At 43.4% G+C, this 27275-nt stretch overlaps 1 protein-coding gene across 4 annotated transcripts in view; it reads right to left on the bottom strand.

Annotated features, from left to right (window-relative positions):
• The window catches only part of LOC149863589 (serine/threonine-protein kinase TNNI3K), a 212003-nt gene that overhangs the window by 149672 nt on the left and 35056 nt on the right, over window positions 1–27275 (bottom strand). For all 4 annotated transcript variants that reach the window (XM_090046885.1, XM_090046881.1, XM_090046882.1 and 1 more), the window contains 3 exons: window positions 22219–22304; window positions 15289–15386; window positions 11498–11608 (listed from right to left, as the gene is read on the bottom strand). In XM_090046885.1, coding sequence (XP_089903011.1) covers window positions 11498–11608; window positions 15289–15386; window positions 22219–22304 — 295 coding nt within the window. The remainder of the gene's footprint in view (window positions 1–11497; window positions 11609–15288; window positions 15387–22218; window positions 22305–27275) is intronic.

Below are 27275 nucleotides of genomic sequence, written 5' to 3'. Positions count from 1 at the left end.
GTCCGTGCAGAAATTGCACTTAACCAGTTTCTTGCATTTTGAAAGATTCTGTTGATTTGAGAGAAATTCTTATGCTTGAAAGTTCACTTATGGTTGAAGGTACCACTTACACACATGGTAAAGCTGCTTCAACTTGTCAGGGAAAGCAAGAAGTAAGAAAAATCAAGTCCAAAATATGAAATATCACTAAAGCAACAGCAGGTAGTTAGAATATTGTTTCCAGCACAGAAGAAATTTCAAGTGACATTTCTGTATAAAGGGCACATCTACATGTCACCCTACAGCGATGTAGATTGTGTTATGTTACCATATGGCACACTATGGTAATGAAGCAATTGTATGGGTCTACATGTGATTGGCAGCTACGTTGCTGTAGTGGTACTCTCCCCAAGTATAGCATGCCGCTACGGTGATGTAGCAGTGAAACGTAACTGTGAACCATGCGCACAGTGCTCACGGTTCAGTAACTGCCCATACTGCACCATACTTTAGTACTTCCAAAAGGAAGTATTAAAGCACAGCACCATAGCAGCTATGTGTCAATATAGCCAAAGTGACCTAAGACAGTTTCAGTAATACAAATTCAGAGTTCTTATCTCTCAGCCAAGATCTTAGCAAGGCTTGGCTCCTACATTCCTGCAAGGATCAGGGTTTGTGAAGTATCAGTGACACAGAGGAAGTCCTCCTGGACAAAAAATGTTATGGAAGGGTATTATCCCATGGGTGAAGTCAGCAGGAATTTCTAGGTCAGGGAACATGGGTAGTCAGTCCCAGGACTCTTGCAGGGGCAACAGCAAAACTGTTACCTCTGACTACTTTGTCCATCCAAGAAGAGCACACACCAACTGCTGAAACTTCCTTAGCCTGATGAAGGGTTTTTGAACCTGAAAGCTTGCTTTAATAATTGTTTTCCATCTATTCAATTAGTCTAATAAAATATATCAGATTCACACAAAGAACCTTGTCTGCCTATTATCTGTAATAAAGAATTCTTCAAAATTACAAACTTGCAGATCATAGAAATTTAGGGTTTGAAGGGACATCGGGAGGTCATCTAGTGACCCCCCTGCTCAAAGCAGGACTATCCCAGCCAAGGCTTTGTCTAGCCAGGTCATAAAAACCTTGTTCCACAACCTTTCTGTTAACCCATTCCACCTCTTTAGATTTCATAGATTTTCTGAGTTGGAAGGGACCTCGGAAGGTCATCAAGTCTGAACCCCTACCCCTGGGCAGGAAAGAGCACTGGGGTCAGATGTCTCCAGCCAGGTGCTTGTCCAGTTTCCTCTTAAAGACCCCAAGCTAGGGGAGAGCACCACATCCCTTGGAAACCCATTCCAGATTCTGGTAACCCTTACTGGAAGGTAATTCTTCCTAATGTCTGATCTAAGTCTGCTCTCTATCAGTTTGTGGCTGTTGTTTCTAGTTACTCCAAGGGGTGCCTTGGTAAACAGAGAATCATCTATTCCTTGCTGCCCCTCCCTGATGAATCTTTAGAAGGCCACTAGATCTCCTCTCAGCCTTCTCTTATGGAGGCTAAAGAGATCCAGTCCCTCAATTTCTCCTTGTAGGACCTTTCCTGCAGGCCCCTAACCATATGAGTGGCCCTCCTCTGGACCCTGTCAAGGTTATCTACATCCCTCTTGAAGTGTGGCACCCAAAACTGGATGCAGTACTCCAGCTGTGGCCTAACCACCCACCTTGTGAGAATTTTTCCTAATATCAAACTTAAAGTTCCCTTTCTACAACTTGAGACAATTGCCCCTTGTTCTGTTATCTGCCACCACTGAGAACAGTCTACCTCCATGCTCTTTGTAACCACCCTTCATGTCGTTGAAGACTGTTATTAAATCCCCCCTCAGCCTTCTCTTTTCTAGATTCAATAAGACCAGTTTCCTCAGCCTCCCTTCATAAGTCATGTGCCCCAGCCCCTTAGCCTCCTAGACATTTTCATTGCCCTCTGCTGGACTATCTCCATTTTGACCACATCCTTTCTGTAGTGGGGAGCCAAAACTGGACATAATACTGTACTCCAGATATGTCCTCATCAGTCCCAAATATAGGGGAATAATCACTTCTCTTGATCTGGTGGCAGTGCTTCTACTAATGCAGCCCAGTATGCTGTTAGCCTTCTTTGCAACAAGGGCAAGATACTGGTACCAGAAGTAAAAGCACAGAAGTGGAAGCATAGCATGCTGGAAGACCCAGTGAAAGACGTAATACAGAAATAGCTGTTACAGAGCCTGAAAGACTGCAAGTAACTCCCCTGCTGCCAGTGAGAATCATGGGAAATGTTGAAAATGCATGGAAAATTTTCAAACAGCAATTTGAGCTATATATGAAAGCCACAGAGGCAGATAAATTAGAGGAAGAGCAAAAGACTGCTCTGCTCTTAACCATTTCAAGCAATGAAGCACTGGATGTGTATAATGCCTATTATACAGAGGGAGAAAGTGGGGAGGGAGGAGAAGAAAGCCTTGAGGAAGTAATAAAAATATTTGGAGATTATTGTGTTTCTAGGAAAAATATTACTTACGTGAGAGAGATGTTTAGGATAAGAACACAAAAAGAAGAGGAAACAGTGGAAGAATTTGTCAAAGACCTAAAAATTTGTCAAAGTCCTATGAATATGGATCACTTATAGACTCTCTCCTTAAAGACCAGATGACTGTGTGAGCAATTACTAAGAGAAAGGAACCTGACATTAGAAAAGGCAATGTGTATGTACCAAGTTGCAAAACAAACAGAAACTTGAATAGAAACCCTAGAGAAAGACATGGAAAAAATTCCTCTATGTTCCCTCACTAATTTATCAAAACAAAAGTCCACCAAAATTAAGCTGGCATGCACAGTGATGTGGAAGTAAAAAGAAATGTCAGTGATGTGGAAATTGGCATGAATATAGAAAGTGCCCTGCATTTGGGCTCTAATAAACTCAACCATTTGCTAAAGTGTGCAGAGAAAGTAAGAACATATATACAGTAAATATAGACACAGACTTCAATGAAGAGGAAGAGCTGTTTCTAAGCATGATTCAAGAATAGGTCAAAAGATTGGCTAATTAAAATACAGAGTTACAGCAAGGAAGCAAAGCTAATTCCATAGTTAAAAAACAAAGAGCATGCCGGCCAGTTAAAGCTAAAAAAAACAAGGAGGTTCAATCTCGTTCATACTTGGTGATCATAGATGAAGGAAAATTTTAAGAAGGAGTTGAAGATATCTCAAAATACCTCACAGTGGGCACATCTGCAAGAAATGCTTGCTGTGCATTGACTAATTAACTGCACAGTAAACATCTCGGCATCTACACATGCACCCCTATGAGGGCAATGAAACTAATAAACTCCAAGCAGGATAGCACTGCTAAAATACAAATACTATCCTGCCATGGAGTGTTTTTGTGTGCAGCAGCACACGTGTAGATGCTGCCCTGGCTGGCTGTGGCACCAGGTACTTCAGTTCAGGGCTAGCCAGCTGGCTGTCCTCACGCTGAAGCGCCCTCATACCCCAGCCAGTTGCTCTGCAGCATTCTGACTGGTCTCCATGTGCTGTAGCATGGCTGGCTGGAGCACAAGGGTGCTTCAGTGTGGGGGCTGCCTGCTGGTTACCCTTGTGCTTCAGCCCCCCCTCCGCAGCATGTGGAGTCCAGTGGGAGTAGCACTGGGCTGGCAGTCTGACTCCCCCAGTCCCCTGCCAGCCTGGGCTTCTCTGACCAGGTTCCATGTGCTACTCCTAAATAACTGCCAGAGCAATAAACTCCAGAGTTTATCCATGTGCATTAACTACATGTGTAGATGCACCCAATGAGGATATGAGCAATACAGGAACAGACACACCAGTTGAAACTAAGGGCCTTGTTACATGTTATGTTTAGGTGGTTCCTGGAGCTCTTAACTCTGGGATTGTCTACATGCTAACACCTTTAAGTGGCTTAAAGCACCCATTATATGACTGAAGGTTACACCACTCCAGGGTAGGATTATTTGTAATCTGCACAATCCAGCTCCTGTTCCACCCAAGTTGAAGTCCTCCAGTATCCCAGGACGCAGTGACTCTTTCTCTACCCTTCCATTCCGTGTGGACACCATGCGTCCCTAGATCAGCCTGTCGCCATAAAGGCAATGTGTGGTAGGGCTGGTCCCTTGCTTTCCCTCTCTTTGGTGAATCCATGCTGATGGTTTCTAATCAACTTCCCCTCCAAGTGCTTAGAAATGGATTCGTTAAGGACCTGCTCCATGATTTTTCCAGGGACTCAGGTGAGGCTGATGGGTTTGTAAATCCCCAGATCCTTCTTCCTCCCTTTTTTAAAAGATGGACACTATCTTTTCTCTTTTTCAATTGTTTAAGGCCTCTTGCAATCATCACAAGTTTTCAAAGATAATGGCCAATTGCTCTGCCATCATGTCATCAAACTTCCTCAGAACCCTTGGGTTTATTGTATCCAGCCCAGAGGACTTGTACATATCCAGCTTTTCTAAACAGTCCCTAACCTGTTCTTTCACTACTGTTGGATGCTCACTTCCTCCCCAAACTGTTGCCAGGTGCATCAATCTGGGAGCTGATCTTGCCTGTGAAGACTGAGATGAAAAGACATTGAGTACTTCAGCCCTTCAGCCTTTTCTGCATCGTGTGTCAAAGGAGGGTCTTACCTGACTGTGGTGTTTGCTGCTGCTTCTGCTGCCAGGGCTAGCTGCCCGCATAGTACCTTGCTGGGAGGTGGGGTTAGGAAGGGTCGGTCTTTGCACTCTACCTTGCAGGGGCTGCTATTTGTTTCATGCATCGTTGCCTGGCTGCAGTTGCTGGGGTGTGGGGTCCCCAGGGCCGCCATCTTTATGCCCCCTCCAAATTAGTGCGCAGGGCTAGTGCCCCTGTTTCTCTGCTGCAGTTATGCTACTGAACAAAGTGGCTTGTTCTTAATTTGGTAAGCTGCTGCAAATTAAGCAGGTTGTGAATGACCTAGTTATGAATTATCTGGGTTCTGTGTTTATTTACAGTAAGAAATAGTTACTATCCACATGTAGCAGGCTTGCCTTTTGGAGTTTGGGTTGAGTCCCAGGCTTGCAATATTGCTGTTTTGATTGGTAGAGCCCATCCACCAACCGGGAGGCAGCAAGAGGAGTTAAGTCACGCCCCTTTCCTGAGGGGAGGAGGAGAGGAGTTCCCCCCAACTCCTGGACCTGATTGAAGACTGCAACACTCAGGTCCAGAAGACTTCAGGGACGGAGCCCTGGAGCGTATAAAAGGAGCTGCGTGCCCAGCATGAGGGGAACACATCCAGGGCAGAGAAGAGAGAAGAGCTGAGGAGAGCTGCTTAGCAGGGCAAACCAGTAGCCCAGAAGTGCCCCTGAGACGTCCATCAGTAGAGAACGGTGGACAGCTCCAGCACCTAGGCTCTCGGTGTGTATGGTGCACAGTGTCCAGACGCTGGGAGCTGCGTGAGGCGGCTTGGGTCTGCAACCTCTGGTGTGCAGCCAGAGATACGGTGCACAGGATGGTGCACAGTGTAGAACCTTTGGAGCGCTTGGGTGGCTCAGGTCCTCAACCCCCAGAATGAGGCTGGCAGCTCAGTGCAGGAGGCGCTGCATGGAGGGTCCGGGAGCAGACCGAGCCTCGTGCTGCATGAGGCAGCCCAGACCTCCAACCCATAGCAAACGCTTGAGTCCAGGGAGCCAGACAGTGCTCGGGCTACTGAGCCAGCAGACAGGGCCAAGCCTGCCCCAGAAGCCCTGCATAGAGGAGCCCTGTTCTAGGGGACGGTGACTCCCCCGAAGCCCACTGCAGGCGAGAGAGCAGCTTGGCGCAGAGGATGAAGGCCACCTTCCGGGCCTGGGAGCTGTGAGTTGCAGGGAAAAGAGGATTCCCACAGGGGAGGGGGAGTCCCCCCTGGTTAAATAAGGGCTCCTGAATGTGGAGGTCCCACTGGGAGGGCCCCCTAAAATTACCAGCTTCCTTGTAGGGTTTGGGAAAAGCCCAAGGGCACTGGAGTTTCCCCTTGGGATTAAGTTTAACTTCGGTGTTTATCTGTTTCAGATCAGATACTTACCTGTGACTTACTGGTATCTGGAGCACTGGTATAAGGTTTTATGTCATTTACCCAGAGGGTATTGTTTATGTTACTTGTTTATATACCTTATAAATATATCTATATAGTACATATGTTTATATCCATGTTCCTTTCCCTTGTAATAAGTTAATGTAAATAAATGTGTATATAGTTAAGTCCCCTACCTGTCCTGGCTTGGTTCTATAGGGACGGAGGGAAACTCAACGGTCTGCAGCCTCCCCCCCCCCACCACCCGCCCTACAGCAAACCTTCCAGCTAACAATTCCCTTCAATTGGAGAAAGGGAGTATATATCTGAGTTACCTGGGCTACACAAGTACTCTGCGTTTGGGGAAAAAAAAAAAAATACCTTACATACTGATGAAATTCTCAGCCAAACATCAAATTTCCATATATATCATATGCTTTGCCCGTTAAGCCTATTGAAGCCCACTTGGAAATGAAGTGGTACAAAAATCTCTGCACAAGGCTGAATTACATTGATTAGTCCATAGGAGCATGCTATACTGTGACAGAGCACCAACATGATTTATGTTATCACAAAAAGCTAGAGTGAATTGTGGAAAATACACACAAAATATACTTTGATTTATTTAAAAATAGATAAAATCAAATCCTAATCAGTGGAAAATCCTGATTAAATCAGCCTTTCCTCTAGATCATGGCTCAAAACACTCTCAGGTGTTAAATCAGCCTGCAACAGCCTGTACAGCTATTTAGGTCCAGGGCCTGAAAAGCTTAATAATACTTCTCCACTTCTGCAGAGGTACTACTTAGATGGCATCTTCCCTAGCATCATCAATAAAGATGATGCACAGCCCAGTGTGAAGTAATTCACTAAACAATTCCCAAAAGAGCTCCTTTACTCCAGGCTATGAAACAGAACGAGGATGTCTCTTCTTGGATGTCAGAGTCTTAAAGACTAGTGACAAGGTAGTCAGTAGTGCTGATATGACAAGGACAATGCTTCAAGTAGATATATGTGCAGATCTGCCCACCTCAAGTCCATAAAAAAAGGTTTGATTATGAGACTATCTAGCAAAACATGACCCTCATCCTGCATGGAGATCCAGGCTAGTCAAGGTAGCTGTGTATGGATACAGAGTGTCATAATAGGAAATCTCTGGGCAATACTGGGGCACTGATATGATAGAAAGGATATTCTATGATCGGTTTACTTGGCAAAGTGTCAACTATGAATAACCCTCACTAAAAAAACCCAACCAAGCTATAAATAACTAAAACTTACATCTGGCATAAAGACAAACTCTTTGCTGTGAATCATAAAGTCTGATTTTATATGCAGTCTACTTTTCAAAAGAGAGAAACTTTTTAAAATTCCGATGGCATCCTATAAATTACATATTATATGCTCAAGAAGTTTAATGAAAGTAGCCAAATCCCTAAATGACTTGATGTCCCCAGCAAGACAAAATGCCATTCTGTTTATGAGATTGTTCCCAAACAATACACAGGTTTCACACATGAGTATGCTCTATTCAAGATACAAAGATCATAAAAGTTTTAAGACTGCTCTTAACATGACTACTTTTATTCCTGCACAAAACAATTACCTATAATTTTTACATTTTACATGGATGTTCTTTTTCGGAGCAGAATGTCTGAGAAGACATTTACATTGAGCAAAATTAAACTTACTTGACTAATGAAGGGAATGACATGATGCCTTACAAGTTTAAGAATGCAATGCTACAAAATTAACACCAAAAACAATCCCTCCTTCACATCTGGTGAAACCTCCCCACCTGAAATGCCAACTTTCAAACTAAGTATTTAACGTCAGTCTTGCTCTATTAACATGCTCCTCCATTCACAGACTTAAACAGCTGCCTACAGATGCTGCAAATTGATTTGTCCCCTGATAACTGTTGGAATTGCTGACTGAAACATTGAAGAATAACAGCTTTTTAATTGAGTTTTCTTGTGTGACCGACTGTAAAGTGCTTTATTCTTTTTTCACTCTGTCACATCTACAGACATTGTAGAGGCTTTAGTATAACTTATCTTCATGATTTCTATTGCTAACTCCCTATCAGTCAGTGCTAAAATAACCTTTGGAGCTATTCTCATTTTGTACATGCCCTTTTAACTATCTGGAGCAGGATTGGCCAGCCAGGATTGGGTCCCACAAGTGGCTGGGGCAGCCTCTTTGTGTGGTACACAGTGGATCAGGGAGGGTACAGAGAGCACAGTGGTAGATAAGGCAGAAAACAGAAAGCAGAGCAGCTGATTGGACAGGGAGCATAGGGCTGGGAGCAGAAAGCAGAGTAGCAGGCAGGGAGATGAAGGGGATCAGTGTGCCACTTGGGAAGAGTGCAGAACTAATTTGTGGCACACGTGCCAAAACAGTTGGTCACCACTGATCTGGAGGATGCAAAGCCAGGGAACCATAATCAAAGTCTACATTGGCCTTTGCTGGCCAATGCCTTTTACTAAAGTTGTAAAAGAAGGTTGTAACACCAGAAAATACCTTGCCTGTCAATACCAAAATAGGAGGCATGGGAGATTAGGTATTCAACACAGCTTAAACTTTGCAGGGGAGAAAGTGAATAGGGTGTGTTAATGGTAAACCCACCTAGCAGACAGCCGTTGACAGCTCTGCTCCTGTAGGTTGCAATCAGAGCATGAAATTGTACAGAGCTTGGGACTTGTTTTGTGAAGTGCAATTTGTACCTTCCCATGACAAGATGATGATGATGACGATGATGACGATGAGGAGGAAGAGGATGTTTGGAGATCCCAAGAGAATCAAAGCCCATTGTGCTAAGTGCTTCATATACCCAAAGTTACACATGCAGAGCCAAATTTTCAAAGGCAGTTAGGTATTTAATGATGGGGATAGGTGTGCTTAAAACCATTTGAGCAGGTCAAGTGACTGTCTTCAACTTATTTCAATGGGAGTTAGAGTTGCTTCTGAAAATCTCACTAGGTGCTTATCTGCATTTTTAAAAACTTAAATACCTTAGACAATCTAATTTACAATGTAAGAAGACAAGCAAAGGAAAGAAAGGCTGAGGAGGTTGGGAAAAGTAATATCTCTCCCTAAGTAAAGTAGTAACAACATTCATCAAATGTCTTTTAGCACCCTGCCCCAACCATTTAAGTCCTGGCTGATTTTGGGTAGGTGTAACAGAAAAAGTGGATCCCATGAAACTTTCTCTTGAAATGGAAGAAGATTCTCTCTTTTTTTCCCAACTAAAAATAATAGTGGCTTGCACTTCCTTCTTGCCTCTGCCCCCTCATTAACTTTACATAGACCAGTGATGTGCAGCTGTGGGACTGTGTATCACTGCCTGACTCTCGCGGAGAATGGGCCTGGCCTGACCTGGTCTGGCCCGCCCAGCTAGCACACACCTTTGGACAGGAGCCATGAGTCCTGGAGCCGCACATCCCAGTTTTGTCCAAAGGCATGCTAGTGGGGTGTGCCGGACCAGGCTGGGTTGGGTTGGGCCGGATCCATTCTCCCCACACAGACTGTGGGTCAGGTAGTGCTACAACAGACATGGCCCAGGTGGTTGCTGCTGCCAGCATCAGAGGCTGTGCACCGCAGGGGGTGGGAGGGTAGGCAGATGTGTGGTGGCCCCCCCTCAAGCCCCTCTACAAACCCCACATTCCCTACCACTCCCCACACCCCCACAAACCTCCACCCTCCCACCACTCCCCACACATCCACCCCACACCCACAAACCCCTTCAGAAAACACACAGCCCCCCCCGCCAGCCCCTGCTTACCTGGGACAGGACCCAGTGCTGGGTCATACCACAGCCTTGCCCTGCCTCTATTTGCCTTGCATGCTAAGGGCATGTGCTAGGGCAACAGAAGCACCATAGAGACACTCTGGCTGGATACCAGAGCATCTTTCTGGAGAACCTACCTTGAGGTTGCCTCAGACCATGGTTCTGGAGCATGCCCTGCCCCATTTTTTTCCCCATGGATATATTTTTTTTGATACCTGAAATCCAGGTATCAAATTTAGAGCCGGTGCTGCAAATATGCAACACAGAGAACATTTTTTCATTCTCAGCATGCCTCTTGTGGTATCTCAAACTGGACTGACATGGTGGAACAGGCACATGCATGCTTGTCTGGACACGCCCTTGGTGTCTTTTGCCTTGCACCCTGCCTGTCCATATAGTTTCCTTAAGAATAACTACCCACCAAAATTATATTTATCTCAAATCCAGGTCAGATCCATTCCTGTACCAATGACAGCTTTACTATGTGTATAAGTATCAGTTACACAGTTTAATATTTCAGGGCCTTTAATGACTAGAAATAGGAAATTCCCAGATTTCCAATGGCTCTGGAGGAGCTCTGAAGTGTTGACATCTTTATATACAAAAGGTAGTATAGCTCAGCTAAACTTCATGAACTAACTGAAACCACATCAAAGAGCTACAATGCTAAAATTAAAACTGTATCTATAACTTACCCTTCACTACGAGCACCACCAAAAATCAGAGCACTAACACTTGGAAAGTGTGACAAAATTGGCTTATTATATCTGGAACTGTAGAAGCAACAAAGTTCTGGCAATACTCTCTTCTGAGCACCATCTTGGACTTGCTCTACTTTTGAAATCTGTTCTTTTTTGCTCTGTTGTTTTGCACCCCTTGCCTACTCTGTCCTATTTAAGGAAACTTGAAGTTTCTGTTTTCATAAATTAGCCAGTCAATACTTTCGATCTAAAGAGAGGACAACTGCTTTGCTTACCTGATTTACCCAAAGGGATTGAGAACCTAAGTAACTGTGCACATACTGTGCTTGAGATTGCGAGCTCCCTTATAAAGGTAATCCTGCACCTGTAATATTAAATACTTGAAGATTTTTAAAATAAATTAAACAGTGTCATTGCCAGAGCAATGTAAGTAAGATGTTCTGTCCCTTGGATCCCTAGAGGACAGTCTCAGGAGAGGTAATATAGCTCTAAGCTGGGAATCTTTGCCTCATTTCTGAGTAGTTACCACAGCCTTCCAGTTTGACAGGAGGGGTATGAGATACGAGTGCCTCAGAGGCCCCCTCCACAATATGCCTGGGAAGGAGACAGAGTTTACTTGAGTTTATATATGATTATATTTTACTACAAAACTATTATTAAACTGTTTAGATATAAAAAAGGAATGGCATTAATTATCAACAAGACTTTAACAACATTTTATATAAAGGGTAGGAGCTGCATAGATACCCATAGCATAAATACATATGTGTATATTCTGCATAAAAACATACGTCCAGAAACCATTTTAAAATCCTAATCACCTTTTTCCAGGGTGTTCCAAAGTGCCAGAAGCTTAATTGTATTGAGCTAATGATATGCTATTTTGTCTATCTTTCAACCAGTAACATTCTACAAGAAAATTGAGCTAAATGTGTCGTTCGCTTTCATCTTTTTCTAGGTACAAAAGGAAAAACATACCTCATGATGACCAGCTATTGTAGCAATATGAAGGGCCGTAAGTGCTCCATATCCAACTTGCTGAATATCAGCTCCACCATGCATCAGTGCTGTTAAAAGTTCTGCATTGTCCTGAAGGGTCCACAAATAAAGTGTTATTTTTTTGGGAATAAACTTTAGCAAAGCTGTTTCTTTTTCTGATTTTCTATGTTTACATATCACTCAGCCTCACAAATATTTTAAATGCTAGCACGGCCTGTTTTAAATGTCAGAAGCATTAGTGTCAAGCATAGAAGGACATTCTATGAAGGAAATCCCACACCTACACAGAACTATGTGCTGAATATCAGATTTGTGAGCTTTATTTAGCTTAGGTCTCCATGTTGGCAATATATTGTGCTAAAGTTCTGTTATGTCTTATCTGAAGTATAGCAATGGTGATGGAGATCAGAGTAATAATACTAAATGTAATTTTCTTGGGACTTTTAAGTTCACTTTATACATAGTCTATTGAGAGTCACAATGTCCAGACAAGGCAGATATTTTTAAACTCAGTTAACAACTGGGCAAACTTCAGCACAAAGATATGAAGCGGTTTGCCTGGGGTCGATGGAAGACCAAAAATAGAAGTCAGGACATCTATTTCCCAAGCTGTTTTAAGTGCAAAACTACATGTGCCCATATACTGAGCTGGCTTCTCAGTTAACTCCACAGAAACTATCATGATTTAAACCTACTGCTGTTCTGGCTCTGATTGTCAGCCCAGCCTGAAGTTGAAATGTCTTTAAATGACAATTCTATATGCAGTAGCAGTACACACAACACAACAGCGCAGGAGGTACTTGAACTATTATTATCAATACAGCCCCTCTTCCTAGGTTGCATATAAAGATTGGTATAGGTCAGAAATTAATCACTATTATAGACAAAGCTCTGAAGAAAACAACTCCTGGTGCATGTCACTTTGCTCATGTTAAAAATATATATTTTTTCAGCACCTTAGATAAATGATTTACTCTTGCATGAGGCTCACAGATACAATATTATTTTAAATCAACCTCCCTGCCAAATTTTAATTCTAAAAATAAAACTGAAAAAAGATGGCCTAAGCTAGGTGTTTCTTAGAGACATCCCTTCCAAGTGATAGCTTAGTCCCATCTTCTTCATTTTTAGTTCTGCTTTGATCCCATCAAATCTCACAACTTAATGTGGCTACAGCCCAAATGAAGTCATTGGATGTTGTTAAAAAGTCATCCTTCATCAACACCTTCCAAATCATGGGGTCTAAGATTTTTCTCTATTTTCCTATACTTTGCTTTGAAAATAACTTGTAATAAAACAGATGCTCCAATTTGATAACTACTGGTAGTCCTGGAGCCTTAAAATGTTAACTGTTTTGTAAAGAAGTTTCAGATTATACAGTTATCCCAAAAGCACAATTTGCAATGTTTTGCTTAGCTTTCTGCAATCTAATCATGGTACAGAAAAATACACCATGTGATTTGTATGATTATATGGGGTCCCAGTTCAGCAGAGCACTTTAGGATATGCTAAATTTTATGTAAAAATAAAGTTTCATTGGCTTCCCAGTGCATTTTGAAGATTATGAGCAGACAAAGCAAGATTTATTAAAGTAATTTTAAAGAATACTCCCAATTAATGAATATATTAAAGAATGCAGAATATTTACGCAAATTTTTCTTATTTAAGAAATAAAAGGGTATTTTTAGATAAAAGATTGTAAATTATTCACTCAACACTACTTGAGAGGAAGAAAACAAAATGTGCTGTAGCATAAGATTTGATTATCATTATTTTGGTTGGCATAGTAGGATGTAATTGTTCTCAGGGGTCATAAAATTAAACTAACATAAGAATTACAGAAATAAGCAAAGATATAGCAAATGGGCATAATACAATAATTAGGTGAGAAAAGATAACTTTTTATCTTTTAACCATAAGCCTATGTTAGATGTTCTTAATTCCAGCTCTGCCAATAGGGCTCCTGAATGACTTTGAACAAGTACCTTATGGTAATATCACAGAGGGATGCGTATGGCATAATGCTGACCTTCACAGTACCTAACTTTTAGGCACTTTAATCCCAGAGCGGAATCCGCAGCCCTGAGTTGAGGGAAAGCTCCCCCTAAATACTCCATGGGTGGAAGATGCCAAAGAATAAAATCTACAACCACCAACTTATTGGACACCTCTACATGAGACATTCACTGTAGTCAGTTAATTAGCTCAGTGGTAAACAACTTGGTGTCTACATGTGCAGGGCTATTAGGCTGGAGTAAACTAATAAACACTGTAAAAGGATAGTACCTGTAAATACAAGTACTGTCCTGCTGAGGAGTTTTATACTCAGCTGCACCACACCTGTAAACACTGGTGCAACTGGCTGGGGCATGAAGGTGCTTCAGTGTGGGTCCTGCTTGCTGGCTAGCCCCGCACTGGAGCACCCCTGTGCCTTAGCCAGCCATTCCACAGCACAGTGAGCTGGGTTGGAGCAACAGCCCCCTATACCCTCTGCCAACTGGGGCTGCTCTGACTTGGATCAATCTGCTACAGTCCCAAACACATGTGTAAGCACTAGAGTTTATTGAGTCACATAAATATGCACGTGTAGATGTGCCTATTGAGTAGGAATCAAGAAATGCTTCAGCAACAGGGGTAGGCACCTAATTCTGAGCTGCAAGAAGGCAGCTCTGGTTTTGGATAAAAATGACCATGTGTTTCATGAAATGCCTGTGCTAGGAATGTTTCAAGATTACTTAGCAGTTTAGGTCCTTCAGGGGACATAGGTAAAGGATATCAGTCTGGATCAGGCTGCAGTGTGAGACAGATGCTAAACTGGGGAATTCAGGGCATGTCCAAATGCAGAACTGCCTATGAATTTTAAATATCTACAGAGTTCAACAGGGATTTTGAAGACAGCATTTAACTTAGATGGAATTTAAGTAACTAATTTCTACTTTAGTCACACACTTCCTTTTGTGGATCTGAGTCTTACCCTCTCACATCAAGTTTATACACATGTATGGCAGGAAGCACAATTTTGAGATTGAGGATCAGTTGCCAATCCCAACAACTAAGTCTCATGTCATTCCACACTTGCATGGCAGGAGGCACGATTGTTGGGATAGGGGAGCAGATCCCAGTCAGATTCCAGATTCCCCAGCAGTGGTAAGGTGAAAGCCAGATGCCTGCAGGTCTGGGGCTAAGCTGACAATCAGTTAATTGTCTGTCCCAGCCAGCAACTACACCTGCACTGGTTTGAGATCCCAGTGCAGTCCAATGCTAGAGCTGACAATTGACAAGATTGTGAGTCCAGCCTAAGCCTGCCACATGTTCAATTTAGTGCACCATACAAACCAGCTATAAACATGTTCTACATTGCATTTTTATATGTAGAAAATTGTAATGGCTGGTTTGCCATTTTATAGCATCTTAAATTGGATGCACATGTAGCACCCTTGCCTTTTATGCTATGATTAACACATTTACATCTCTTGTAAAAGTACCTCTTTCTCGGACCATAATCTCAGTAATACTTCCCTATTTTACAATACTTCTGTATTGTGAGAATTAATTACTCAGTGTTTCTAAATCAGATTGGCATCATCTCATGGAAGGTGGTCTAAAATGTGTATAGTATTTTCTTGTGTAGCAACATTTTATAGATGAATTTCCTATGACCTGTACTCAAGGCATAGAGATTTTCATTAGGATTAATGACTAGAGAGAGCAAACTATTAAAGCTTCTGACTTCTGATTTCTTTTTATCAATTTAATTTTAAAAAATTTACCTTGTAAGCTGCCAAATGCAGAGCTGTAAATCCATTTCTTGTTAACCTGGATGGGCGCGATCCTTTTAGCATCAGAGTTCGAATATGTGATTTGTTACCTTTAGAATTAAAATTGAAGAGAGAAGTAATTTACTGAAAAGACTATACAAATGAAGTAAATGAGAAAAAATCTTCCTATGGTAACTACACATTTAGAATACAGCTATAAATTTGTCAGTTTTTTTGTTACTGAGATCAGACCTCAGTACATTCTTATCTACATTTCCAATGTTCAGAATACAAGGAATAGCTGTTTTTGTCACTGATACTGTTATCTGAGTGTAGAAGTAAAGGACTAGTACTATAATTCTCAATCAGGGTGCCACAGCACCTAGGGGGTTACTTGAGTTCCTGTCAAGGGTGCCACAGAGTGCCACACAATATTAGTACTTTTAGGTAGGCAAACAAGATTCATTCTATAAACCCAGAGATTTTAAATAGGAGCTGTAGTGTTATTAATGTTCTTCCTTGCTGTGGTCTTTTGGAGTTCTCTACAACAGAAGATTGCTTATTATTTTTCTGTAATAAAAAAACCTGAAAATTAAAATTTTCTGAGGGGTGCCTCAAAAATTGGGTGCCCCAAGATTTTCTGAGGGATGTCTTTTCTGAGGGGTACCTCAAATCTATCCAAGGGGTGTCTTGAGGTTAAAAAGGTTGAGAACCACTGGACTAGAGTCTGATGGCTTCTGCCAGGGTATTAAAATGGAGGGAAAATATAGCTGTTATCTAGAACCTCCTGATTTGCCAGCCACTGTAAATGGGGGATGGATGTGATAAGACTTCCACAGCGGGGCACCTGCTCTTCCTGTTCACCCCCTCACATCTCTTGGAAAGGATCTGATCAGAGATATATGCAGTGCTAAACAAAAAATGCTCATCTTTTAGCATTGTGACTATATAATCACGGGGGACCACGACCCCAGAGGGAGGGGAGTTCAGGAAGAGTGGTTGCTCCTCAAGGGAGCGATCCTCAATGCACAAGCTAAGTCTGTTCCATCTTGGAGGAAAGGCAGCAAGAGGGCACAGCAGCCCCCCTGGCTCTCCAGGGATCTAGCAGACCTCCTGAGGCTAAAAAGAAAGGCCTACGAAGGATGGAGGTTGGGATTCACCTTCAAGGAGGAATATTCTGCACTGGTCCAGTCCTGCAGGGAGAAAAACAGGGAAGCCAAGGCTGCAACTGAACTCCAACTAGCTTTGAGTATCAAGGACAATAAAAAGTCCTTTTTCATATAAGGGTAACATTGGACCCCTGCTAAACAAGATGGGACAACTGATGCCCAGGACAAGGGGGAAGTGATTAATATCATAAATCTTGACTTCAAAAAAGCCTTCGATCTGGTATCCCATTATCACCTCTTGGAAAAACTGGCCAGCTGTGGCCTTGGGTCCACCACGATCCTGTGGCTGGGAAATTGGCTCTGTGGTCAGACCCAGAGGGTGGTAATAGATGGAAATTAATTGTAATGGTGCCCTGTGACAAGTGAAGTTCCCCAAGGCTCTGTCCTTGGACCCATATTGTCCAACATCTTCATTAATGATGTGGACATTGGAGTCAGAAGCGGACTGGCCGAGTTTGCTGATGACATCAAACTTTGGGGCAAAGCATCCACACCTGAAGACAGGCGGGTGATCTAGGCTGACCTGGACAGGCTCAGCAAATGGGTGGATGAGAACCTGACGATGTTTAACACAGAAAAATGCAAGGTTATCCACCTCGGGAGGAAAAACCTGCAGCATCCTTATAGGCTCGGCAGTGCTATGCTGGCTAGCACTAGGGAAAAAAGCGACTTGGGGGTCATCATTGATCACAAGATGAACATGAGCCTGCAATGCGATGCTGTGGCTAGTAAAGTAACCAAAACGCTGGCTTGCATCCATAAATGCTTCTCAAACAAATCCCAGGATGTCATTCTCCCCTTGTACTCGGCCTTGGTGAGGTCACAGCTGGAGTACAGTTTTGGGCTCCACAATTCAAAAAGGATGTGGAGAAGCTTGAGAGAGTCGAGAGAAGAGCCACGCACATGATCAGAGGTCAGGAAAACAGACCTTATGATGACAGACTGAGAGCAATAGGGCTCTTTAGCCTGGAAGACTAAGGGGTGATCTGATGGCCACCTATAAGTTTATCAGGGGTGACCGCCAGTATCTAGGGGAACGTTTGTTCAGCAGAGCACCCCAAGAGATGATGAGGTCAAATGGTTATAAACTAGTGCAAGACCATTTCAGGCTGGACATAAGGAAGAATTTCTTTACTGTCCGAGGCCCCAGGTTCTGGAATAGCCTGGCATTGGAGGTGGTTCAAGCACCTACATTGATCACTTTCAAGAGTGAATTGGATGCTTATATTGCTGGGATCCTAGGATCCCAGGTGACCTCCTGCTCCTCGGGCAGGGGGCTGGACTGAATGATCTTCTGAGGTCCCTTCCAGCCCTGATGTCTTTGAAATCTGTGAAATAACAAAGGAGTCTCTAAGCTTAAAAACCCTCCAGAACCATGTCAGGTTTCCTGGATGCTTATCATTTTATCTGTTCAAAGTTGATATTCTACTCAGCACTTCAGTATATTGTTAGCAGAGTAGTAGCTTATCAGGATACTGATATACCATCATAGGTACTTCTTTTAAATGCTGATACCCAAATTATAGCTGCCTCCCATACAGCTATGATAAAAATAGGGAAAAATGACTTTACCTGCCTTCTCCCTTCATTTAGTATTTCCATGCAATGTTACCAAAAGTTAGCTCACCTTGTGTGTTTTCTTAATGAACCATTTTTTTCATGTTCTAAAAAAGTCATTAGATTATTCTAATACCACCCAGGGCAGTGGTTCCCAAACTGTGACTGATTGCATACCACCAATTTAAAATGATACAGCCTTAAGTAACAGCAGCAAATTTTCATACACATAAGTAACATGCTATGTATTAAAACGACATCAAAACCTTTAGTAACCATAAAACATTGTTTTATCAGTTATGGTAGTCATATAAAATAGTTAATATTAAAAAAAATTGATTGTGATTAGATTTCATAGATTTCATAGACATTAGGGCTGGAAGGGACCTCGGGAGATCATCGAGTCCAGCCCCCTGCCCAAAGGGCAGGAAGTCAGCTGGGGTCATAGGATCCCAGCAAGATAAGCATCCAATCTACTCTTGAAGGTGTTCAATGTAGGTGCTTGAACCACCTCCAATGGCAGACTGTTCTGGACCTTGGGGGCTCGGACAGTAAAGAAATTCTTCCTTATGTCCAGCCTGAAACGGTCTTGCAGGAGTTTGTGACCGTTCGACCTCGTCATCCCTTGGGGCGTTCTGGTGAACAGATGTTCCCCCAGATCCTGGTGGTCACCCCTGATAAACTTATAGGTGGCCATCAGATCACCCCTGAGCCTGCGCTTTTCCAGGCTAAAGAGTCCCATGGCTCTCAGCCTGTCATCGTAAGATCTGTTTTCCTGACCTCTGATCATGCGCGTGGCTCTCCTCTGGACTCTCTCAAGCTTCTCCACATCCTTTTTGAATTGTGGAGCCCAAAACTGGATGCAGTACTCCAGCTGTGGCCTCACCAAGGCCGAGTACAAGGGGAGAATGACGTCCCGGGATTTGCTTGAGAAGCATCTATGGATGCATGCCAGCATTTTGGTCGCTTTACTAGCCGCAGCATCGCATTGGAGGCTCATGTTCATCTTGTGGTCAATGATGACCCCCAAGTCTTTTTCTTCTGTAGTGCTAACCAACGTAGCACTGCCGAGCCTATAAGGGTGCTGCAGGTTTTTCCTCCCAAGGTGGAGAACCTTCCATTTTTCGGTGTTAAACACCATCAGGTTCTCGTCTGCCCATTTGCTGAGCTTGTCCAGGTCAGCCTGGATCACCCGCCTATCTTCTGGCATGGATGCTTTGCCCCAAAGTTTGGTGTCATCGGCGAACTTGGCCAGTCCACTCCTAACTCCAATGTCCACATCATTAATGAAGATGTTGAACAGTATGGGTCCCAGGACAGAGCCTTGAGGGACCCCACTGGTTACAGGGCACCACGATGAGTGACTGCCATCAATCACAACCCTCTGGGTCCGACCACGAAGCCAATTTCCCAGCCAGCGGATCGTGGTGGAGCCAAGGCCACAACTGGGCAGTTTGGCCAAGAGGTGATCATTAGTTGCATGATTAAAAAATTAGTCACAATTGCGATTTTAATTGCACAGCTAAAATATCAAAATTATGTGCAGAAAAACTCAAAATTATGTAGGTATGGATGGGGTGGGGGTTTTATGGTTGTGGGTGGGAGTGGGGTTTATGTATGGGGGAATTTGTGAAGGGGGGTGTTGTGGAGATGTGTGTGGGGTTTGGAGCCCGAGGAGGGGTGAGGGTCCCTGCACACCCTGGCAGGATGCTGGATACTGTGAGTCAGGAGTGAGGGGCAGCAGCAGGGCTGGGGGGCTGTGGCTTGGGAGGGACAGACACATGCAGACAGACATGCACAGTGGAGGTAAATCTGTGGAGGGGGAGAGGTGTGAGGAGAGGAGCAGATCAAGGCTCCCACAGTGAGGAAGGAAGTGGGGCAGGGATAAAGGGAATGGGACCCTGGGGCTGGGTCAGGTTGTGGGATGGAGACCGGGGTGCTGAGGGAGGCGTGTCTCCCTACCATTGCACACACCCTGGTGGAACCATGGAGGGCATGCTGCTTGCTGGGCTAAGTGCAAAACTCTTGAGGTGGCAGCAGCAGTGCAGTGCAGTGCAGAGCCCAGCATGCAGACGGCAGCCTGCCTCCATTCTGTGCACAGATCCAGGGGGCACATGCCCCACATGCATCTACCTGGGTTTGCACGATGATCAGGAGTCCCCTCCTTCATGCCCCTGAATGAACCACCCAGGCTCTGACCATCCCACCACCTATCCCACGGCCCCATTAACCCCAGCCTCTGCCTCTGCCCCACTCCCTCTCTCACTGTGGGGGCCTCGACCTGCCCCCTCCTTCCCCCAACACACTTACTTCCTGGGTGCTGCTCTGCATGTAGTGCTGGGTTCCTGGCCACGTGCAGCAGGCTACATGCAGCAAGCTGCTGCTGGGCTTTGGGTGTGTGCGACTCCTCCCCTGGATTTCTGTGTACCATTCCCAGGTTGCCTGCATGCCACTGGTAGTACACCTACCACAGTCTGGTAACTGCTGACCTAGGGTAATCCTGGTATTTTGTTATATCTCATTTCTCCATCAACTGAGGTTAATTTTAAAAAATCCATTGATTTAAATGGTTCAGGATCAGCTCCTTACTGATTGTGTACCTGGGCTCAGATTCAGGGGAGCATTTAAATGCACACTTTCATATCTGGCAGAATCAAAATCCTATGGTAAAATTCCACTGGATTCTCAGTACAGAGTTGACCTCTGTTGAATATTGTGGGACAAGTGTGAAGTGTGTGAATGTGCTGATGACTCACCATGTGGGCAAGATGCCAGCAGTGTGGATCACAGTTGAAAATGTCACCAAAAGTATGGGTTTCTATGGATGGCCCTGATTAACTTTTACACAGTGATTATGTGTCTCCCAGGTTATTATTTGCAAGAATCTGATCAGGTTATATTTTTGGTCAGAATAGATTATTTTGATTTTTTTAAAATCACCAAATATGTCACCATGATTTCAATTACACCTCAAAATGTTGTGTTTGTGGAAAAAATAGTATGGATTACTCATCTTCATATTAATCTATAATGTAGATATTTTTATATAGGGATACTATGCGATGACTCTACTGCTCTTACCAAATAAATACAGCAAAACATAGTTTCATAGTTTCATAGTTTGTAGGGTCAGAAGGGACCTGAGCAGATCATCTAGTCCGACCCCCTGCCATGGCAGGAAAGAGTACTGGGGTCAAATGACCCCAGCAAGATGTTCATCTAACCTCCTCTTAAACACCCCCAGGGTAGGAGCCTGCACCACTTCTCTTGGAAGCTGGTTCCAGACCCTAGCTGTGCTGACTGTGAAGTAGCGCCTCCTGATATCTAACCTAAACCTACCCTCTGCCAGCTTGTGACCGTTATTCCTGGTCGCTCCTGGCGGTGCTCGGGGGAACAGTGACTTCCCCAATGCCTGCTGATCCCCCCTGACTAGTTTATAACAGGCCACAAGATCCCCCTCAGCCTTCTCTTTTGGAGGCTGAACAGGTTCAAGTCCCGTAGCCTCTCCTCATAGGGCCTGCCCTGCTGTCCCCTGATCATACGAGTGGCCCTCCTCTGGACCCTCTCCATGCTGTCCACATCCCTCTTGAAGTGCGACGCCCAGAATTGGACGCAGTACTCCAGCTGCGGCCTGACCAGTGCCGCATAGAGGGGGAGGATCACCTCCCTGGACCTGCTCAAGATGCATCTGTGGATGCATGACAAGGTACAGTTGGCCTTCCTGACTGCCTCTCCACACTGCCGGCCCATGTTCATCCTGGAGTCAATGATCACCCCCAGATCCCTTTCCGCCTCCGTGCTGACAAGAGGGGAGTTCCCTAACCTGTAGGTATGGTGCTGGTTGTTCCTCCCGAGGTGCATCACCTTGCACCTGTCTGTGTTGAAACCCATCCTATTCTCGTCCGCCCACCCTTGTAACCTGTCGAGGTTTTAAGCTCATTGTATATCTGTACTTAAACATGCATCTGAGGCAACTGGAACTTTTGCTAAAATGAAGAATGAGTTGAAGTGTGGGTCAGGTTAATTGGATACCAGCTCATCAGGAAATTTTAAAGCAAGATTTTATAGATATTAGATAGCTTACCTGAGCATCAGCAAGGATAATGCAAAGAAGGCAACATGATTAAAACTATAATGTTTCTGTAGGTTATTAAAAAGAACAAATGACTAACCAGTAAATAACAGGTTTAGGGTGTATCATGGTTCAAATACTTACCCCCACAAATACAACATAAATGAAGAAGAGACAACCCATTGTCCGTGCGATAATTTAAATTGACTTTGCTGAAGGCTTCATCAGAGCTGAAAGAAGAGATTTTACAGATGATTACAGTTTTCATCCATAAGCAGATTTTATTTCATTTGGAAAATTTTAAAAGAGAAATCTCATTGCAGGTTCACAGAGACACAAAGCTGGATTCTCATCTCTGTTACACCACTATAAATCTGCAGATATATCACTGATGTCAATGAATTAACTTAACTGCAATAAATTAAACCAGAATTCAACTTGTATATTTTCCTTAGCTCTACTTCTATTTTGACATTGCATAAACATTTACAACCAGCTATGTCAGAAGAATAAAAGGAGAGGAAAAATTCTTTTAAAAAAGAAAATAAAATCTAATTTAAGATTGATTCTTCATTGTGGATAAAAAGGGATGAGGGAAAAGAAAAAGTTTGTGTATTCATTTCCATGATGTCCTTGTAGCAGGGGAAGGGGAAAGAAAGTGAGTAAAGCTTATTTAAAAAATAGACCCATGAAAAAATAGACCTGTCAGCAAATACCTTCTGTTTCCCGATTGAGATTTTCACAGAAAGGTGGTGAAGCCCCATTAAACAAATAATTGAGAGACTAGTTAAAAGAGCTCTTCAGGAAGGGAAATATAGTGCCTTCCACTTAAAATGGGTTGCAGTTTCTATAAGAAATGAATACATTTTTTCCCACACATGATAAGACTCCAACTGCAAACTGATAAAAGTTTGTCATATTCTGCAAACCCAGCCAGTTGCTTCTACTTTTGCATGAATGTTGAACTGTAAAATACAATGGAAGCTGATGTGTTACTTCCTGGTAAATATATTACCTTTGGTTTGTACCAAGCTAGAGTTCATAAAATAAAATGAATAGAACAAGGGAGAATATAATTTTGTGCCACAGTTAGGTGTTTGACATTTCTACCACAGTGGCCAAATGTCCTTGCTACAAAGCTCAGTGGTACAAGGTTAAATTTAATAATAAGCTTTTATTCTCCATCTGAACTCACAGAAACCTATTATAAATCTTACATCTGTTTTATAGTATGTACAGTAGTTTTATGAAACACATTTCCCAGCAGGAAGAGCAAAGTGCATTGGCACATTCTCCTTCTTACTGACTGTAAGGAGTTTAAAATACAATGCATGCAGATGATATATGTTAACACTCTTGGCAATGAGGCAGAGGCATGTTGGGGAGGGAGAAGGCAAGGAGCTGTTGAAGTCAACCTGAAAGTGCTAAACAGTTTGTGATGCATAACACATCCATTGGTGCTAGACAATGGAAAGAGAGCATACCGAGATATGGCTTTTGCTGTATCATTAAGGATGGAATAGTTAGTGCTCCCCAAACACAGCACTGTCATTTCAGAAAGTGCATTCTTTAGTGTCTAATCACTGAAAATGCAATGCTTCAGCCCCTGCAAGATTAAATCAAGGGGTTGTTAGCCCAAATGACTTCAATTGCTATAGTAGCACATGATGAGTTCTACACTACCTTCTTTTCACAAGTTTGTTGCATACCATTTTATCATATAATTTCTTAATAACCTTAAGAAAACTGGGAAGGTGAGGCCGTTTAATTTGGTGCTTAGGTTTCAAATTCATTTAACCCAGTTTGTGTGTGTGTGTGTATATATATATATATATATACACACACATATATACACACACACAGAGTAAATGTAAAAATGTATCTTGTATATATACAATAAATATTTATTGTATATATATTATATATTTACAGTAAATATATAGATTGTGTGTGTGTGTGTGTGTGTGTGTGTGTGTGTGTGTGTGTGTATGCAATCCGGGAATGGGGGATGCCGGATAACAAAACACATTCACCCTCTCACATAGACACCCATGTACACAAGGCATACCAAGTTCATCTACTTATGTCAAGGAAGGAGCAAGCACAAAATGGAGTTTTAGTTGTTCATACAATCATAGAGGTACTATTATCATTTAACCTAATAAATAATATGAAAAAATTCATACTACATAGGCACTAGTGGGGACTGAGCACAATGGATCCTATATCTTATTCAGATGAGCTGCACTGGCCTGTTTTTGTGGTGGATTCCCATCAGCATTTGTTGGCACTGGGGCAGGGTGTCAAGGCTTGCTCCAGTCTCTCTGGGTGCCAGCCTGGTGTTGTGGTATGTCCAGGCCCATGGGCCATTTGCTTCTGCAGGGGCAGCCACCTGATTCTTTTTTGAAGGGCCACACATAACCCCCAAAAGGTTCTAATCAACATCTTAGCCTTTTGCCTAAGATCAAGCATTTTTGGCACCAACGGGAGAGTCTTAGGGCTGACTCTGGCCCTCCTAGTGTTGGCCTTGTATTGCAGTACCTCCAGGTTCAATGCCAGCTCCCCATGGAGGGAACACGTGCCCACTATTTTTTAAAGACAAAGGAAAACCCCCCCCAAATGTTCCCATCATCACTGAAAGTCTGATCAATGCTTTAAGGCAGAGAAAGGGACTGATAGAGCATTGGGGTATAAGGAATGGAGAAATGGAGACCTGAAACTCAAAACAATGGCAATGGTGGCAAATAAGCATGAGGTAGAAAAAGAGTTGAGGAGCAGAAATGAAATGAGTTGGGTGGACAGATGTTGAGTGGACAAAGGTGGAGAAGTGGACAAGAAAAAGGTGATGGAAGGAGCAATAGAGGGGCAACAACAATGGCAGCAGCAAAGAAGGAGGCGATAAGACTGATGATGCCAAAGAGAAGACAGGAGCAGAAGAGAGTGGGCAACAGACTGGGAGCATCAGGAGAAGGTACATTGGGTAAGAGACAAAGGACAACGGGAACACGATGGGATGCCAGCCCACCAAGAGTGGCATAGTGGGAAGACATTGGAAACATGACAAGAGATGGTAGGGAGGATCAGAAACTGTGGATCAAGACAGTACAGAACTCAGACAGGATCAGTGTTAAGCAGATAATGACTTTTTGGAAAAGATACTGTTTGAGATGCTGGAGGTGCAGCCAGAGCACCTGACCAGCCTAATTGCTTTTCCAAACAGAAAGTCTTGGCAAATCACTTACTGAAATAGAGATGGGTATGAAAATTTTTGGGAGAAATATGCAGAAGAATGTGGAAGGGAGCAATTAAGAGGGATAAGGTTTATGGCAGGAGAAAAGGCAAGGGAATGAGTGATTATAGTATGTGTGTGTACAGATTTATTAGTGGAAGAAAACATAGAAAGGTGGCAGGAATTGCATGTTCAGAGTAATGAGTGTAGAGAAAGTGAGGGACAAATATGGTGTTTGGATGGGGTCATGGAGGGCACGAGTAGTGTTACAAGCAAACAAGTGGAGCCCAAGTGGAGTGAAGCACCTCCCATCTGTAATCCTGCTGGGGAGGCACACTAGGTTTTTATAATATATCACAAGCAACCTAAGCAGTACAGCAAATATGGCAAGGAGGGGTAACTGCCTGCACATTGCCCTCACATAGTGTGCATGAGGTGTGAAGGGAATGAGCATAGAGCAGCAGAGTGCCAGGAGCTGCTAAAATGCATTACCTGTGGTGGGAAGGGATGTGTCCAATAGCCTTTGCAAACAAGGTCAGAGCCCCCAAAGAACAGGCAGAATTGGAAGGGAACAGTGAGGGAAAAGAGAGGGGGTGAGACCAAGGTAGAAATTGTGGAAGACACCCTGCAAGAGGGAGAAAAAGAGAAGGGAGGGGAGAAGAGTTTCTGTAATTAAGGCAGCACAGGAGGAAATAGGAGATGAAATGGCAGGGGCCAGTTTTATTCCATATCTCCATTAGTGACTTGAAAGATGGGATGGATTGAACCCTCAACAGGTGTGTGGATGACACCGAGCTGGGGGGTGTCGTAGATACACTGGAGGGTAGGGCTACAATTCAGAGTGACCTAGACAAATTGAAGGATTGGGCCAAAAGAAATTTCATGAGGTTCAACAGAGGCAAGTTCAAAGTCCTGCATTTAGGACAGAAGAATCCCATGCACTGGCACAGGCTGGGGACTGACTGGCTGGGCAGCAGCCTGGGGGTTACAGTGGACAATAAGCTGAATATGAGCCAGCAGTACGCCCTTGTCACCAAGAAGGGTAATAGCATACTGGGCTGCATTAGTAGAAGCATTGCCAGCAGATTGAGGGAAGTAATTATTTCACTCTATGCTGCACTGATGAGGCCACATCTGGAGTACTGTGTTCAGTTTTGGGAGCCCCACTCTAGACAAGATGTTGACAAGTTGGAGAGAATCCAGTGGATAGCTACAAAAATGGTTAAGTGGCTGGGGCGTGTCACTTATGAGGGAATTGGGTTTATTTATTTTGGAGAAGAATGAGAGGGGGTTTAATAGCGGTCTTTAACTATCTGAAGAGTAGTTCCAAAGAGGATGGGGCTAAATTGTTCTCGGTGGTGACAGATGAGAGAACAAGGAGCAGTAGTCTCAAGCTGCAGCAAGGGAGGTTTAGGTTGGATATTAGGAAAAACTTTCTCACTAGGAGGGTGGTGAAGCACTGGAGCAAGTTATGTAGAGAGGCTGTGGAATCTCCAGCCTTGGAGGTTTTGGAGGTCTGGCTTGACAAAGCCCTGGCTGGGATGATGTAGTTGGCGATGGTCCTGTTTGAAGAGTGGGTTGGACTAGATGACCCCCTGAGGTCCCTTCCAACTGTAATTTTCTACGATTCTTGGTTTTTAACAAAATAGCATATCTGACAAAAATCATATTTCATTAGAGAACTGCTCTAATTTTAGAATGATAGCTAACTGGAATATGGAGATCTAGGAAGACCAGCACATACCTGGGACTTGAGAAGGTAAGAGAAGGGAGGGGACTGGATTCAGGAGGAAGGATATGTACTGGAAAAACAGACATCTCATAGAAATCCCTTCCCCAAAACACCCCTTATTGTGAACTGGAGCCATTGTGAGTCAAGAGGAATACCTGGAAGCCCCAAATCTTAAGAGCCAAATATAATTTTATTTTTTCTGCTTTTTTTTTCAATGATAGAACAACTTATAGATCTTTA

This window comes from Crocodylus siamensis, chromosome 5 (genome assembly GCF_052110815.1).
Source record: "Crocodylus siamensis isolate JL-2025a chromosome 5, ASM5211081v1, whole genome shotgun sequence".
NCBI lineage: Eukaryota > Metazoa > Chordata > Crocodylia > Crocodylidae > Crocodylus > Crocodylus siamensis.
This window is presented reverse-complemented; position numbering and strand designations above follow the sequence as displayed.